The 18,389-nt window shown below is 43.5% G+C and overlaps 1 protein-coding gene across 1 annotated transcript in view; it reads right to left on the reverse strand.

Moving 5' to 3' along the window:
• Positions 1-6,040: 6,040 nt before the first annotated feature.
• The window catches only part of LOC137380269 (monoglyceride lipase-like), a 48,520-nt gene continuing 36,171 nt past the window's right edge, over positions 6,041-18,389 (reverse strand). The window contains exons 6-7 of the mRNA XM_068052157.1: positions 9,426-9,641; positions 6,041-7,883 (exon numbers count right to left, since the gene is read on the reverse strand). Of these exons, the coding sequence (XP_067908258.1) occupies positions 7,770-7,883; positions 9,426-9,641 (330 nt within the window). The 3' untranslated portion in view covers positions 6,041-7,769. The remainder of the gene's footprint in view (positions 7,884-9,425; positions 9,642-18,389) is intronic.

An 18,389-nucleotide genomic window follows, 5' to 3' on the forward strand; every position in this document is an offset into this window, starting at 1 on the left:
CCTAAAGGATCAGCTCCTTATCCTGAGACTGTGCCCCCATGTTTTAGATTCCCCGACCAGTGGAAATAATCTCTCAGCATCTACCCTGTCCAGCCCCTTTGGAATCTGATATGTTTCAATGAGATCACCTCTCATTCTTCTAATCTCCAGAGAATACAGGCCCAATTTACTTAGTGTCTCGTCATAGGCCAACCCCCTCATCCCAGGGACCAATCTAGTGAACCTACGCTGCACTGTCTCCAATGCAAGTATATCCTTTTTTAAATGTGGAGACCAAAACTGCACAAAGTATTCCAGATGTGGTCTCACCAAAACCCTGTACAATTGTAGCAATACTTCCTTATTCCTGTACTCCAATCCCTTTGTCATAAAGGCCAACATGCCATTTGCCTTCTTAATTGCTTGTTGTACCTGTATGTTAACTCTCTGCGTTCCTTGTACAAGCACACCCAAGTCTCTTTGAACATCAACACTAACAAGTTTCACATCTTTTAAAAAATATTCTGCTTTTCTAGTCTTACGACCAAAATGAACAATTTCACACTTCCCCACATTATATTCCATCTGCCATCTTGTCCACTCACTTAACCTGTCTATATCTCTCTGAAGCCTCTCTGTGTCCTCCCCACAGCTTATCTTTCCATCTACCTTTGTATCATCAGCAAACTTAGATACATTAATCTCTGTCTCTTCATTTAAGTCATTAAAATAAATTGTAAATTGCTGAGGCCCCAGCACTGATCCTTGCAACTCTTCACTATTCACTGCCAGCCATCTTGAAAATGCCCCATTTATGCCCATCCGTTGTTTCCTGTCTGTAAACCAATCATCTATCCACGCTAATGTATTACCCCCAACTCCATGAACCCTTATCTTGCCTATTAACCTTTTGTGTGGCACCTTATCGAATGCCTTTTGGAAATCCAGGTATACTACATCTACTGGTTCCCCTTTATCTACCCTACTAGTTAAATCCTCAAAAAACTCTAATGAATTTGTCAAACGGGATTTCGCTTTAGTAAAACCATGTTGACTTGTTCTCATCATACTGTGCTTTTCTAAGTGTATTTTTAAGACTTCTTTAATAATAGATTCCAGCATTTTCCCAATGACTGATGTTAGGCTAACTGGCCTGTAGTTCCCTGTTTTCTCTTTTCCTCCTTTCTTGAAAAGCAGTGTAACATTTGCCAACTTTCAATCTGATGGGGCCATTTCCGAATCTAAGGAATTCTAAAAAATCATAGCTAGCACACCCTCTATCTCTGCAGCTATCTCTTTCAGAACCCTAGGATGTCGGCCATCTGGTCCTGAAGATTTATCAGATTTTAGTCCCTTAAGTTTCTCCAAGACTTTTTATCTGCTGATATGAATTTACTTAATTTCCTCATTCTTTTTAGCGCCTAGGTTACTGTCTATTTCTGGTGTGGAACTTGTGTCGTCTACTGTGAAGACAGACACAAAATATTTGTTCAAGTTCTCTGCCATTTCCCCATTCCCCATGATGATTTCTCCTGTCTCTGCCTCTAAGGGACCAACGTCTACTTTAGCTACTCTCTTCCTTTGATATACCTATAAAAGCTCGTGTAATCTGTTTTTAGGCTACTGGCTAGTTTAGTCTCATATTCTATTTTTTTCCTTTTTTTATTAACTTTTGGTGGCCCTTTGCTGGTTTCTAAAACATTCCCAATCCTCAGACTTGTTACTCTTTTTTGCACATTGTAAGTCTTTTCTTTTAGTCTAATACCTTAACTTTCTGCGTGAGCCACGGATGGGTCTTTCTGGCTGAGTTTTTGTTTTTCAATGGAATGTATTTTTATTGAACATTTTGAATAGTTTCTTTAAAGCTCTCCCACGGTTCATTTACCGCCATACCTTTTAGTCTATTTACCCAATTTATCTTAGCCAATTCTCCCCTCATGCCTACGTAATTGACTTTGTTTAAGTTTAAGATTCTTGTTTGTGATTGGAGCACGTCACTTTCAAACTTAACACGGAATTCAATGGTATTATGTTCACTGTTCCCCAGTGGATCTTTTACTATGACATTGCTTATTACCCCTGCTTCATTACACAATACCAGACCCAAGATAACTTTATCCCTAGTTCGCTCCACAATGTATTGCTTCAAGAAATGATCCCAAAAACATTCTACAAACTCATCTTCTAGACCACTCTTGTTAATTTCATTGTCCCAGTCAATGTGAAGATTAAAGTCTCCCACAATTATTACACTGCCTTTGTTACAAGCTCCAATAATTTCTTGTTTAATGCTCTGTCCAACAGTATAACTTCTGTTAGGGAGCCTAGAAACTACTGCCACCACTGTTTTCTGATTCTTGCTATTCCTTATTTCCACCCAAACTGATTCTAATTCATGATCTTCTGAGGCCAGATCCCTCTATTAGGGTTGGACAAAACAGAAGCAAACTACAGCGGGTGCGGGAAAACATTAATTAAAAACACAAAATGCTGGGAATACTCAGGAGGTCTAGCAGCATCTGTTGATATAATTGCTTGACCTCATCAGCAATGCCTACATCCTGTGAAAGAATTAATAAAAATCCTATCCACAATAAAATAGCGACACTGATGGAGTGGATTCAGTTAATTGAAAATGTAAAACAAATCTGATTTATTTGTGTTTAACAGTTGTGGATCAGTGTAGTACAGTGGATAACTTCCCAGTATATATATGTCAATAAGAGAAATACTTTAAACTGTTGATTAAAATATAGTTATTGAGTCATTGAAAAATGTTGTGATTACACTGGGCTGGATTTTGCCTGTTGGGACCAGATGCAGTGGTGGCCAGTCAATTAAAAGCAATGAGGTGCTGGGGCCAACCAATTATGTGGTCAGTGGTGGGCGTGGAGGTGGAGATGCCAGCTTCAGCTGATGCCGCGCAAGGTGCCAGTGCCATTTTTAAAGGGCTACCGGCCCTGCATTCAATCTTGCTGTGTGCACTGAAAGGCTGCAGAATGATGACAGATGGTAGACCCCGATTGGCCCCAAGTTTTAGTGATGCCTCTTTTCAGGTGGTCTTGCAACCTGCCAAGGAAAGGGAAAATATATTCCTCCCTAGGGATAGGAGGAGGAGGAGAGCTGGGAGTCTGACCAAGTAGGCCTGGCTGCAGATTGCGAAGGAGGTCAGCAGTTGTAGGGTCACACCAAGGACCTAGATACAGTGCCGCAAGCAGCTCGATGACCTCAGCAGGGCAGCAAAAGTGAGTAACTCTTATAAAGCCTTCACCTCTTGGGCCTTGCATCTGGCAAAGCAGGAAGGTGCATTGGGTGGAGAGGGGGTGCCCAGCCGGATGGGGGGGGTAAAGGGCCAGGGAGTGCAGACAAACTGCCTAAGGCATGGTAAACTGGAAGGAGGCTGTTTGTCAGTGCAGACCCTCATGAGGTCCCTAGAAAGGAGTTGTGTGCAGGAGACATCTGAGTGCTCCCATCTATAACCAATGGACCAACACCAACATATGTTTTGGGATTGTGCTCGCTGGGGGACCAGCAGCTTCCATCTCTCTGTCGCCAGGAGAAGATTGCTCACAATCTCAGATAGCGGGCCAAGACTGGCAGTGGGCTGCCGGTTCCCCATGTCCTGACCCCGATGGAGGAGGAAGCCATGGAGCTAGCTGGGCTGCGGGATGGAAGAAGCCCTGGGGATGACCAGGGGCACCTTCGCAAGACTATGAGTAAGGACGTCATGAGACACAATGGTGCATCTGCAGCAATGGAGCCATGCTACTCATCAGGCATCCGGTTCTTGCAGGGATTGTGAATGTATGGGTGTGTGCTATGTCAGGATGGGAGCTCTCTGAGCCTTCAATGTCTCTGTTGTCTCATGCAGGTCACGTGGAGCCCACTTGAAAAGACTCCAAGACTGTGGGAGAGACTGCCACCTCTGAGACGGAGGATGGAGCATGACTGGCCTTTTTAAAAATATTTTTTTTTAACCATGTGTCTGCTTTTCATGTAGTCAGAGCTGCTCATTATTCCACTATTAACAGTCTCTCTGGACTAATGCTTTGTCTTTCACCACAAGCATTAACACACGCTTTGCCTTGATCTCAGGACAGCTTTGTTATTTCATCTCTTGTGCCCTATCAAACATCTTCCCCTTTATTCTCTCCTCCACCTCCTCCCCTTCATTTGTTTAAAACCCAGTTCTTTTCTAACGTTTGCCAGCTCTGATGAAAGGTCACAGACCTGAAACGTTAACTTTGCTTCTCTCTCCACAGATGCTGCCTGACTTGCTGAGTATTTCCAGCACTTTTTGTTTTTGTTTCTGGTGAACCTTCGTTGCACTCCCTCTGTGGCAATAATATCCTTCCTAAGGTAAGGGGATCAAAACTGCACACAGTACTCCAGGTGCAGTCTAACTAAAGTTCTATACAATTGAAGCAAGTCTTAATTACTGCTGTACTCAAATCCTCTTGCAATAAAGGCTAGTATACCATTAGCCTTCTTAATTGCTTGCTGCATGTTAGCTTTCAGTGACTTATTGATGAGGACACCTAGGTCCCTTTGTACATCTACACTTTCTAATCTCTTACCATTTAAGAAATACTCTGCACATCTATTCCTCCTACTAAAGTGGATAACCTCACATTTTTCTACATTATATTCCATCTGCCACGTTCTTGCCCACTCAATCCATCCAAATCGCCTTGAAGCTGCTTTGCATTTTCCTCGCAACACACATTCCCACCTAGTTTAGTGTCATCCTCGACCTTGGAACTATTACATTTGGTCCCCAAATCCAAATCATTAATATATATTGTGAACAGCTGGGGCCCAAGCACTGATCATTGCAGTACCCCACTATTTACAGCCTGCCAACACAAGAATGACCCGTTTATTCCTAATTTCTGTTTTCTGCTTGTTTACCAATCCTTAATCCATGCCAGTATATTACCTCCTATCCCATGTGCTTTAATTTTGCTAACCAACCTCCGGTGGGGGGACTTTATCAAAAGTCTTCTGAAAATCCAAGTATACCACATCCGCCGACCCTTTTATCAATTCTGTAAGTAACATCCTCAAAAAACTCCAACAGATTCGTCAAACATGATTTTCCATTCATAAATCCAAGTTGACCATGCCCAATGAAATCATTATTATCCAAGTGTCCATTTATCACATCTTTTAGAATAGCTATGAGGAGTCCAGTCTGGTGTCTTGCGAGATCAGATTTGCACAACTGATCAATGAGCGTTTGTTCCCTGAAGGAAAGAAGGTGAAAACAGGACTGCATAAAATGAGCCTTTATTTGTCAACATACAACCAGCAGTAAGGATCAAAGGAAACATGAATGTATAAGAGCCTCCCTTGCATGTAATGCGCGGGTGTCTCTTCTGTTGTCCCTGTGGTCCTTCATCTGACGATACTTGGCCAGCTTCCTCCTCCTCATCCTCACTGTCCGAGAAGGCATCATTGTTTAATATCTCCCCCCTCTGAAGCTCCAGGTTGCACAGTGCGCAGCAGACCATCATGGTACGTGAGACCCTTGCCAAGGCACACTGAAGGGCTCCACCAGACCGATCTAGGCACCTGACTCTCATCTTCAGCAGATTGATGGCCTGCATGAGTTATCCCTTGGCAGGTGTTGTACCTCTCCTCAGCATCTGTGCGTGGGTTCCTCACAGATGTCAGTAGCCATGTCTTCAGTCGGTTGTCCTTGTCTCCAAGGATCCATCCCTGAAGGCTTGAGGGAGGCCAGAAATGTTTGGCACCTGGGACTTAAAATGTCAGTATCATGACAACTTCCAGGAAAGTGTGCACAGACCTGCAGATCCCTTTATGGTGGTCACAGACCAGTTGTTCATTGTGGGAGTGGAAGCCCTTCTTGTTGACAAAGGCCACAGGCTGGTGTTCAGGAGTCTTGATGGCCACATGCATGCAGTCAATGACAACCTGCACCTGGGGGAATCCAGCGATGCCCCGAACCCATGGCCTTCTCAGTTTGAGAATTGGGATCCGTGCGGAAGTGCACATAGTTGCGGCCTTCCTGAAAAGGACATCTCTATAATTTGTGTCATTTACTTCACTCACCGCCCCCAAAACCTGGCCCATTGGTTGGCTTTCTATCTCAATGATGTCACCTTAGGACCATTGGGTGTGTGAGTTTGGGGCCACTGTCTCCCAGAGACTGAATTGCAGTTCCTGTTTTTTCTTATGTGGGATTGCAGGGTTTTGGGGAAACATATCCTGAAATTCTGCCCATTATCCCATGAAAGCACCAAATCATTGACCTGAGTGCTAGGCCTCCCTAGACAGACCTTCCATCTCTGTGCTGTCAGATGCCAATCATCCCTCCCCTCCTACCCAGTAGGTACAACAATCAACTAAGTGACACACTTTAGCTAATAATTGGAGAGACTAGAGAAGCTGAAATAGTTCTTCTTAGAGTAGAGAAGTCAAAGTGGAAATTTTTTTTTGATTCATTTGTGGGATGTGGGCGTCACTGACTAGGTTATCCCTAATTGCCCTTGAACTGAGTGGCTTGCTAGGCCATTTCAGAGGATATTTAAGAGTCAACCACATTTCCGTGGATCTGGAGTCACATGTAGACCAGACCAGGTAAGGAATGCGGATTTCCTTCCCTAAAGGGCATTAGTGAACCAGGTGGGTTTATACAACAATTGATAATGGTTTCATGGTCACTATTAGACTAGCATTTTTTTTTAAATTCCAGATTTGTTAATTGAATTCAAATGTCACCATCTGCCATGATAGGATTTGAACCCATGCCCCCAGAGAGCATTAGCCTTGGTTCTGGATTACTAGTCCAGAGACATTACCACTACGTCACTGTCTCCCCTTTTAATAGAGGTATTTAAAATTATGAAGCATTCCACTGGCAGGTAGATCAGTAACCAGAGAACACAGATACTTTCAGGGACCAGAAGCTCACCCTTCTATGTTAGAGTGACAAACACACATGTGGATCATAGATGTACAATGGCACAAATCAAATCAACACTTTTCCGATACGTTTGATACTCTGTGTAAAAGATACAAAAGTGTTTAAGGAATTATATGCACCAGAAGAAGGGCCACCAATTTCCTCAGTTTTATTATGTACGATTCCAGGAATTTTATTGGTATTTTGGAAACATTTTCCATGATTCTGTCTGCATTTCCATGGAAATTGTAAATCAACAGCCTTATCTACATTGAACTCTGCAGAGTGTGAGGGTGCTCTGCAGTCTCACATACCAATACACTGGTGATGGGGTGATAGACTCCTACAGCAGCTTGGCTGAGAAGAGGCTACCACACGTGGGTATGGGTCTCAGAAGTGACCATTGCTTGGATATGGACCTACTCTTGCCCTTTATCGCACTCATAGTCCATCCACTGTACATTGTAGCCTGTAATTATAATCCTGAGGGACCCTGTGACTATGGTGCTACCCCTTGGCGCAGGGTAAGAAAAGACAGCGAGCAGCAGAGGGGAATGGAGAAATGTCAATTGAAATCAGGACAAGTGTTAGCAACAATGGGTGCAAAAAGAAGGAAATCAGTCTATTCACAGACTTCAATGGCTCGGTTGTACCAAATCTTGAGTTAAATTTTTGTTTGGCAATCAGTGGCTAAACAGTTACTTTTTTTTAAACATAGTTTTCATTTGTAAAAAAATTGCTTTTCATTGTTAATTGGATGGCTTGAATTTGATTTTACTTACCCACCCCCAACCCCCAATACATGCATCCCTAATATAAATTAAACTGGTTCCTTTGTAAACTTTCCATTTTCAAATCTGACTCATTCCACTCTTGGAGGTAGCCTCTCATTGAGCCATTTTCCAATTAATGCAAACACTTCCGCAGTGACTTTTGGCAACTCGTGATGGAGCTCATGGAAACATTTACTGAAGACCTGGAAGAAATTCAGAAGGGAGAGATGATGGTGAATAAATAGCAACTCTGAAAGACTGGCATTGATAGAACTCATTATCATGCCTCAGAAACATCTCATTGGTGCGTCAGGTACAATTAATTACTTTTGCTGTTATGAAGGTGAAAGAACTTCCAATTCTACAACCCCCTTCACCACCGCAGGATGTCCAAGAGCACTTTACTGAGAAGTACTTTTGAAGCGAAGTAATGCAAGAAATGCGGCAGCAAGCTCCCACAAACAACAACATGATAAAGAGCGATTTCAGATGTTGGTTGAGGGTTGAATATTGGCCAGGGCACTGGGGAGAACTCCTCCTTTCTTCTTTGAAATAGTGCCATGGAATCTTTTACATCCTGCTGCGAGAGCAGGCAGGGCCTCGGTTTAACATCACATCTGAAAGATGGTACAACACAAGCTCAGTACTCCAATGGATTCTCAGCCTGGGTGATGTGCTCAAGTTTCCGAAGCTGCACTCGGATGGATTGATTTCTGCCAGCTAATATTTTAAACAACAATAATAAAAAGCGTGAATGGAGAAAGAAATGGCTCATGCAGTAGGAATTCTGTAGGAAAATTTATTGTCTTTATCATACTCATTGCATCAGGATTGCAGGAGTGTTATTGGACAAAATGTGTCATTGAGCCACATAAAGAGATATATGGACAGGTGGCCAAAAGATTGGTCAGTGAGCTTGGGTTGAAGAAGCAAGTTAAAGGGAGAGAAAGCACTAGAGAGGTTTAGGCAGGAAATCCCGGAGCCTGGGGCCTAGGCAGTTGAAGGCATGGCCACCAATGCTGGAGTGACGATAATTGGGGATGTGCAAGTAGCTAGAATCGGAGCAATGCAGATATCTCGGAGGGTTCTGAGCAGAGGAGGTTACAGAAATAGGGAGGGGCAAAGGGGCAAGGCCATGGAGTGACTTTTTAAACAAGAATGAGAATTTTACAATCGAGGCATTGCTGAACCGGGAGCCAGTGTAGGTCAGCGAGCACAAGGAGGTGATGGGTAAGTGGTGCATTATGTGTTGGTTTTATTAATAATTGGTGAATTGGGACCATGCACAATATGTATTATTGCCTTTTATGTGGTTCTTTGGCAGAACTGAACTAAGCACTAAAAATTGAAGGACAAATCAGGCATATGCACTACCCCAGGGAGAAATTCTTGGAGCATTCTTCTAAGCTGTTTTCATCTTCAAACTTCAATGAAGAATGAAGTGAACGAGTAAAGAATTCAATGGAATGGAATCCGCTGTATAAGGGAGCAGTGCCGGCTTGGGGCTATGGGGTTGCTACAGGCGAGTGAAGGAGAGAAGTGGGGTCATGCTGACAGGCTTTCTGCTGTTGGCGAACAGCAGTGGACCCTGAGTCCGACCAGCATTGGATCACTAACACCATCCTCTGACCGGGCAAGTGACATACCAGCCATCATGTATAACAGGCTAATCACGGTCATGGTGGATAACTGGACTCTAACGAAGCTCCCAGTTTAACCTGGCCACCCAGGGAAAAGGGCCTCACCTTCAGTGACTTGTCCGAGCTGGCTGCTAACTTGTACAAGAGGAAGGAGCCCCTGATGTCGCACAATTTATCTGCTTCACCATGTAAAATCAGTATTGGCCAAGTGATTTTGGGTAATAGCTTCTCAAGATTGGCCACTGCTTCTAACACCTGAACAGTGAATTTCATCCTATAAGGTCCATGGTAGTTGAGAAGGTCATCTTGGAAGTTCGACACCTGCAAGAACCAAAACATATCACATCACATGTTGGGACTTCAACAGAGGAACAATGGAACTCAGCATCTATGTGAACCAAGTGAAACTGAAACAGGAGATTGTTTGGACAATCAGGAATGAAGCAGGCAAAACATTGGCAATTGGAGCATAATGTGGGGAGATGCAGGCAGAACATTGGGAATTAGGAAGGCAAAGCATAAAATGGAGGGGGGAGGGGGGTTGTCAGCAGATCATTGGGAATTGGACAGGCCAGAATGAAGAGGTAAATGCAGTGCACCTTGACTCTCCAATTGTTTCAACTAACTTGGCATTTATGCCTCAGTATTGACCCCAACTCTAACTTGTATCCGCTGGAATTTTGAAGAGTAAGAGGCAACTTGATTGAAACATACACGATCCTGAGGGATCTTGACATGGTGGATGTGGAAAGGATGTTTCCCCTTATGGCAGAATCTACAACTGGGGTCACTGTTTAAAAATAAGGGGTCGCCCATTTAAGGCAGAGATGGGGAGAAATTTTTTCTCTCAGAGTGTCATGAGTGCTTGGAATTCTCTTCCTCAAAAGGCAGTGGAAGCAGAGTCTTTGAATATTTTTAAGGCAGAGGTAGATAGATTCTTGATAAGCAAGGGGGTGAAAGGTTATCGGGGGTAGGTGGAAATGTGGAGCAGTCAGTTCGGCCATGAGCTTATTGAATGGCGGAGCAGGCTTGAGGGGCTGAGTGGCCTACACCTACTCCTAATTTGTATGTTCAACTTAGCCAAGACCTCCTTCTTTTCACCTCATCCTCAGCACCATCTCCACTCTCAGGCACCACTAATTACAGGCTTGCAACATCTTGGAAAAGTTTCTGATCTTGGCTCTGAACGGAGGCAATATGAACTGAACCAAACCAGTCCTGAGGCAGGTACGATAAATATTGCAGTTTAGTATATACCATCCTAGTCCCCCATCCTTGTGTTGAAATCAGTTTGTGACCTTACCTCTCCTTATCTCAGTAACCGCCTCCAACACTACTTAGAATTCTCTTAACTCTCTTTTCCTCTGATTCTACTGATCTGTACCTCAATCCCATTTATCCACCTTTGATCCATATCCCGTGATACCCTTTACCCAACAAAAATCTATCAGTCTCAGTCTTTGAATCTTTCAATTGACCCCCAGCATCCAATAGCTTTTTGGGGGAGGGAGTATTATCACAGAATCACAGAATTGTTACAGTGCAGAAGGAGGCCATTCGGCCCATTGTGTCCGCACTGGCTCTCTGAAAGAGCAACTCCCTCAGTTCCATTCCCCTGCCTTCTCCCCGTAACCCTGCACATTCTTCCTTTTCATATAACTGTCTAATTCCCTTTTGAATGCTTCAATTGAACCTGCCTCTACCATGTTCTCAGGCAGCCCATTCCAGACCTTAACCACTCGCTGTGTGAATAAGTTTTTTCCTCATGTCGCTTTTGCTTCTCTTATCAAATACTTTAAATCTGTGCCCTCTCGTTCTTGATCCTTTCACGAGTGGGAACAGTTTCTCTCTACCTACTCTGTCCGGACCCCTCAAGATTTTGAATGCCTCTAACAAATCCCCTCTCATCCTTCTCTTCAAGGAAAACCATCCTAACTTTTCCAATCTATCTTCATAACTGAAATTCCTCATCCCTGGAACCATTCTCATGAATCTCTTCTGTACCCTCTCCAATGCTCACGCCTTTCCTCAAGTGTGGCGCCCGGAACTGGACACAATACTCCAGCTGAGGCCAAACTAGTGTCTTATACAAGTTCAACATAACTTCCTTGCTCTTGTACTCTATGCCCCTATTAATAAAGTCAGGATACTGTATGCTTTATTAACTGCTCTCTCAACCTGTCCGGCCACCTTCAATGACTTATGCACATGTACACCTAGGTCCCTCTGCTCCTGCACCCCCTTTAGAATTAAAGACATAGAGTCATAGGGTTACACAGCATAGAAACAGGCCCTTCAGCCCATTACGTCTGTGCCGGCCATCAAGCACCTTTCTAATCTAATCCCATTTTTCAGCACTTGGTCCGTAGCCTTGTATGCTATGGCGTTTCAAGCGCTCATCTAAATACATCTTTAATGTTGTGAGGGTTCCTGCCTCTACCACCCCTTCAGGCAGTGTGTTCCAGATTCCAACCACCCTGTGGGTGAAAATTTTGTTCCTCAAATCCCCTCTAAACCTCCTGCCCCTTACCTTAAATCTATGACCCCTAGTTATTGACACCTCCACTAAGGGAAAAGGTTTCTTCTTATCTACCCTATCAATGCCCCTCATAATTTTGTATGCCTCAATCATGTCCCCCCTCAGCCTTCTCTGCTCTAAGGAAAACAACCCTAGCCTAACCAGTCTCTCTTCATAGCTGAAATGCTCCAGCCTAGGCACCCTTTATTCTATATTGTCTCCCTATGTTCTTCCTACCAAAATGAATCACTTCACATTTCTCTGCATTGAATTTCATCTGCCACCTGTCTGCCCATTTCACCAACTTGTCTATGTCCTTTTGAAGTTTTACACTATCCTCCCCACAGTTCACAATGCTTCCAAGTTTCGTATCAACTGCAAACTTTGAAATTGTGCTCTGTACACTAAGGTCTAGGTCATTAATATACATCAGGAAAAGCAAGGGTCCCAACACTGATCCCTGGGGAACTCCACAACAAACCTTCCTCCAGCCCCAAAAACATCCATTAACCACTACTCTTTTTTTCTGTCACTCAGCCAATTCTGTATCCATGTTGCTACCGTCCCTTTTATTCCATGAGTAACAAGTTTGCTCACAAGTCTGTTGTGTGGCATTGTATCAAATACCTTTTGAAAGTCCATGTTCATCACATCAACAGCATTGCCCTAATCAACCCTCTCTGTTACCTCCTCAAAAAACTCCAGCAGGTTAGTTAAACATGATTTTCCCTTACGAAATCCATGCTGGCTTTCCTTAATTAACTTACATTGCCCATGTGACTATTGATTTTGTCCCCAATTATATTTTCTAGAAGTTTTCCCACCACCAAAGTTAAACTGACTGGCCTGTAGTTGCTGGCCTTATCTTTACACCCTTTTTTGAACAAGGGTGTAATGTTTGCAATTCTCCAATCCAAGGAAGACTGAAAAATTATGGCCAGTGCCTCTGTGATTTCCACCCTCACTTCCTTGAGGTATCCTTGGATGCATCTCATCCAGTCCTGGTGCTTTATCCACTCTAAGTACAAACAGCCTATCTAATACTTCCTCTTTATCAATTTTAAACCCCTCTAGTGTCTGAGTTACCGCCTCTTTCAACATTGCCTGGGTTGCATCTTCTTCCTTGGTAAAGACAGATGCAAAGTATTCATTTAATAACTCAGCTATGCCCTCTGCCTCCATGTGTAAATCCCCTTTCTGGTCTCTAATCGGCCCCACTCCTCCTTTTACCACCCTTTTACTATTTATATGCTTATATAAAACTCTGGGATTTCCTTTAATGCTAGCTGCCAGTCTCTTTTCATGCTCTTTCTTTGCTTTTTAACTTCCCCTCTGGACCTTCCATATTTAGCCTGGTTCTCAATAGTATTTTCTACCTCGCATCTGTCATAAGCACACTTTTTCTTCTTTATCTTAATCTCTACCTCTTTTGTCATCCAGGGAGCTCTGGATTTATTTGCCTTACTTTTCCCCTTCGAGGGAACATACCTTCACTGTGCCTGAACTATCTCTTCTTTGAAGGTAGTCCATTGTTCATCTATCGGTTTTCCTGCCAGCTTTTGACTCCAATTTATTCACCCCAGCCCCGTTCTTACCCCATTGAATTTGGCCTTCACCCAGTTAATTATTCTTACCCTGGATTGCTCTTTCTCCTTTTCCATAGTCAGCCTAAACCTTATGATACAATGATCACTATCCCCTAAATGCTCTCCTAGAACCTCCTTTCTCGCTGGACTAGTAACATGCTGCTGTAGAAAACTTTCCTGAACACACTCTGGGAACTCTTGCCCCTCACGGCCCTTTACACTACTATTATCCCAGTCTATGTTTGGATAATTAAAGTCCCCCATTATAACTACCCTATAATTTTTGCACCTTTCTGTAATTTCCTTGCAAATTTGTTCCTCCATGTCCTTCCCACTAGCTGGTGGCCTGTAGACAACACCAGGCAATGTAACTGCACTATTTTTGTTCCTTAGCTCTAAGCAAATTGATTCTATCCTTGACCCCTTTGGGACATCCTTTTCTCCAGCACTGCAATACTTTCCTTAATCAATACTGCCACCCCTCCCCCTTTTTTCCCCTTTCCTATCTTTCCTGAACACCTTGTATCCAGGAATATTTAACACCTAGTCCTGCCCTTATTTGAGCAAGGGCTCCGTTATAGTCACAACATCATATTTCCACATGGCAATCTGCGCCTGTACCTCAACAGTCTTATTAACCACACTCCGTGCATTCACATACATACACATTAACCCTGATTCAGACTTTATACTTTCTCCCTTACTCTGACCCCACCTAATAACGTACTATTCCCTACGCTTGTGCTATCTATCGATCCCAGTATTCTGTGCATCTTGGTATTCCTCTCTAATATTTGCTGCTGGTTCCCACACCCCAGACAAGTTATCAGTTTTGCTTCCCTCGATCTGACTCCCTCCCAGATTCCTAGCCCCCTGACAATTTAGTTTAAACCCTCCCCAACAGCAGTAGCAAATCTCCCTGCGAGGATATTAGTCCCAGTCCTGCTATGATGCAACCCGTCCATCTTGTACAGGTCCCACCTGCACCAAAACCAGTCCCAATGTCTCAGAAATCTCCCTCCTACACCAATCCTCCAGCCACGTGTTCAATCGCTCAATTCTCCTATTCCTATGCTCACTTGCATGTGGGACTGGGAGTAATCCTGACATGACTGCTTTTGAGGTTCTGCTTTTTTAATCTCCTTCCTAGCTCCCTAAAATCTGCTTTCAGGACCTCATCCCCCTTCTTACCTATGTCATTGGTACCAATGTGGAGCACGACCTTTGGCCGTTCACCCTCCCCCAGAAGAATGTCCTGCAGCCGTTCCGTGACATCCTTGACCCTGGCACCAGGGAGTCAACATACCATCCTGGAGTCACGCTTACTGCTGCAGAAATGCCCATCTGTTCCCCTAACTAACGAATCCTATCATTTCTGCTCTTCCACTCCTCTTCATCCCCTCCTGTGCAGCCGAGCACTTTGTTTTTATTTCAGATTTCTAGCATCTGCAGTATTTTGCTTTTATTTTAGTGCTTTAGGTGATTTTGGTTGAAAGATAAAATATTAGCCAGGGGACACGGGATAACTTCCCTGCTCTTCTTCAAAGTACTCCCTTGGGATCCTTCACCTGAAAGGACTGACAGGGCTTTGGTTTAACATCCCATCAAAAGAGGAGACCTTCAACAGTGCAATGCTGCCTCAGTACTGCACTGAAAAGTTAGCTAGGTTCTGTACCAGAGAGTCTGGAGTGGGATACAAGTTGGGAAGTCCTGTATGTGAGTAGCAGGCGAGCCTTTGCGCACAATCATTCAGGACAAAGTGGATAGATCTATGGAATTGTATGCAATGACTAATCCTGCCTTCACTAACTGGTGGAGTTGACATTCATAGTAAAACTTGCCTTAGGAACCCAAGCAACCCTTTCCCAACAGTACAATTTATGATTTTCCCCATTTTCTTTGCCAGTCTCTCCTTCGGTCCTGGTTTCTCCAGTGTTGTAAATTACACTCTTTTTTATTTCAACAACAGCTTGAACTTTTATAGGATCTTCAACCTGCCAAGTGTTTCAGGGAGATAAACAAGTGCAAATAAACAACCGGGAGGTTTTTTTGGGGGGGGGAGAGGGGTGGGGTGTGTGTGTGTGTGTGGGTGAGAGTGACCAAATACTTGATTAAAGAGTTAGGTTCTAAGTAGTTCATTAAAGGAGGGGAGAGAGGCAGAGACATCTAGGCATGGAAATCCACAGAGTGTGACCTAGCCAGCTTTTGGAATGGCTGCTAATGATGGGTGAAGAGAAGACACAAAAGGCTGGAGATGTAATGAAGAGTTCGGGAGGGATCTGTAGGGCTAAAAAAAGGTTACAGAGATAAAGAGGGGAAAAGGCCTTGAAGGTATTTAAAGACAAGAACGTCTTAAATTTGAGGCTTTGTGGACCCAGAAGCCAACATAGGTCAACAAGGCAAGGAATAATGGACCAGTTGGACTTGTTAGAGTCAGAGAGTGATACAGCACATAAACTTGTAAGATAGAATATGGACAGCAGAGTTTTGAATAAGCTGAGATTTTATGGAGGGTAGAGTATGGAAGTCAGCAAGAACAGCTTTGGAATAGTCAAGTTGAGAGTTACTTTCTACACTTTCCTGTTCCTTTAGTTGCTATACTTCTAGCTCTGAGCAGACTCGGTGTACCCACTTTCTCTGGGAAACACCAGCCTGTGGTATTTAGAGGCAGGTCACCTCTTAACAAGCTCAGATGTCATTAGACAGAATCTTCATTAATACTCCAGGTGGCAGGAAGGAAACTTTGGTCAACCCTGGAATGTAAAACTCAAGCTTAGTGTCACCTTTTCACTGCTTCCTGATATACCTCGTCTTCTCAGCACTGGTGGTCCCAGTGATGGTGGTGTCCTGCATGGTGGTCCTTGGCCCTTTGTTCCTCATCCTGTATCTATCTTGTGGGGCTGTCTCTGATTTTATGTCAGCAGTGGAGGGCTTGGATGCAAGTTGAGAGAAAAAGTTGCCATTTGAGTACAACACACTGGAGGAGTTTTTTTTATTCATTCTCAGGACGCTGGCATTGCTGGAAAGGCCAGCATTTATTGTCCATCACTAGTTGCCTTGAGAAGGTGGTGCTGAGCTTGCTCCTTAAACCACTGCAGTCTGTGTGGTGAAGGTGCTCCCACAGTGCAGTTTGGGGGGATGTTCCTGGATTTTGACTCAACGATGATGCAGGAACGGCCGATTAATGTCCAAGTGTGTGACTTGGACGGGTACTTGGAGGTAATGACGTTCTCATGCACCTGCTGCCCTTGTCCTTCTAGGTGGAGGTGATTGCGGGATTGGGAGGAGCTGAAAGCAGAGAACCGACAGTGGGAGCTGACAGAAATGTACAGTCTGGCACTTCTGGATCCATTATTTTGGATGAAACTGCTTCATTAGGAGGGAAACTTGAGGGAGAATATGACACACCTGTAAGAGGAACCTGTCCTACTAAAGGGAACTTGATTATCCATTCTTGCTTCATGTATTTCTCTAATTCGGTGCGTGGCTGCTATATAACGAGATAGAAAACCCAGCTCTGGCAATGATACTGCACTCAATGGGTTAATGTTTGTCTTGTTTAAGTGGTGAATGGAAAATTGCAGATAATGCGCTGGGCCCAGTTTTGCTCGATAGCGCCAGCAGCCATCACGTGATCAACATCTTCAGTAATAACCTTTCACTACTTGACCTTTGAACGGGTTCCATCATGAAGGGCATCTCCTAGGAGACGGTGCATAATCACGTACTGTAGTTATTAATCTCTCCTCCCTTCCAACCCCCATTTTATCATCTATCCCCAGACTTTATAACCCTTGGGAAAAAAATACACGACATCAGAGAGCAGAATTTGACTTTTGTTTAGTGTGTTGTTCAGTAACTGAGAATTATATGACAAGAAAGAATGATGTTACTCAGCAGTATGGCTGGGAATTACACACTGTCTGATAAGTATTTTAATAACATTTGTTCTTTCAACTGTTGCCATTGTTGTTTATTTGAGCTTACAACTCTTAATTATCCAATTATCAAACTAGGTGCAACCACAATAGCAACGTTTAACCAGCACTCTTAAACAAAACCACCCCAAGGCATTCTGCAAAGGTGCATCAGCCTAGATCTTGTTCCGAAGGGGGGCTTGAACCCATGGCCTGTTGTCTCAGAGGCAAGAGTGATATCCATTGAGCCATGATTAACACCCATGGTCAAAATAAAAGGACTCTTGACTAGAATGGCACAGCTTGATTTGACATAAGCCACAACACTTTAGGCAACATGGAGGCCACCTTCCTTCATGCACCTAAGTTCCTTATCTCGGTCATGTTGTTCCGAGCAAGTGTCCAGCAGAGACCAACATCAGGAGGTTGCTCCCGCTGAGTAAACTTGGGTTATATTTCTTAGAGATTAACAAGTCAGCTGATTGAGGTGTTTAAAAGAATGAAGTGAATTGAAAGGAAGACCAAACAGAGACTAGGGGCAAAGGGTAGCTATTCAGAGTGGCAGAAAATGGAAGGGGGTCCCACAAGGATCAAAGCTCGGATCACAATTTATATTAACAATTTAGACTTTAGAATCAAAAACATAATTTCTAAATTTGCGGACGACCCCAAATTGGGAGGAGTTAGTCAATACTGAGGACTGCAATGAATTACAAGAAGACACTAATAAACTTGGAGAATGGGTATATAATTGCCAAATGAATTTCATAAATAAGTGTGAGGTATTACATTCTGGTAAGGTCATATATTACTTGGAAAATACGAATTTAAATGAGGTAGAGGAACAAAGGGATCTGGGAGTACAGACACACAAATTACTAACTGTAGTATGGTCATTATAAAAAGCAAACCAAACATTGGGTTTATTTCTAGAGGGATAGAATTGAAAAGTACTGCAGTGATGCTAAATGTGTACCGAACCTTCATTATACCACGTCTGGAGTACTCATACAGTCTGGTTGCCATATTATACCAAGGATATAGAGGC

This window comes from Heterodontus francisci, chromosome 19, assembly GCF_036365525.1.
Source record: "Heterodontus francisci isolate sHetFra1 chromosome 19, sHetFra1.hap1, whole genome shotgun sequence".
NCBI lineage: Eukaryota > Metazoa > Chordata > Chondrichthyes > Heterodontiformes > Heterodontidae > Heterodontus > Heterodontus francisci.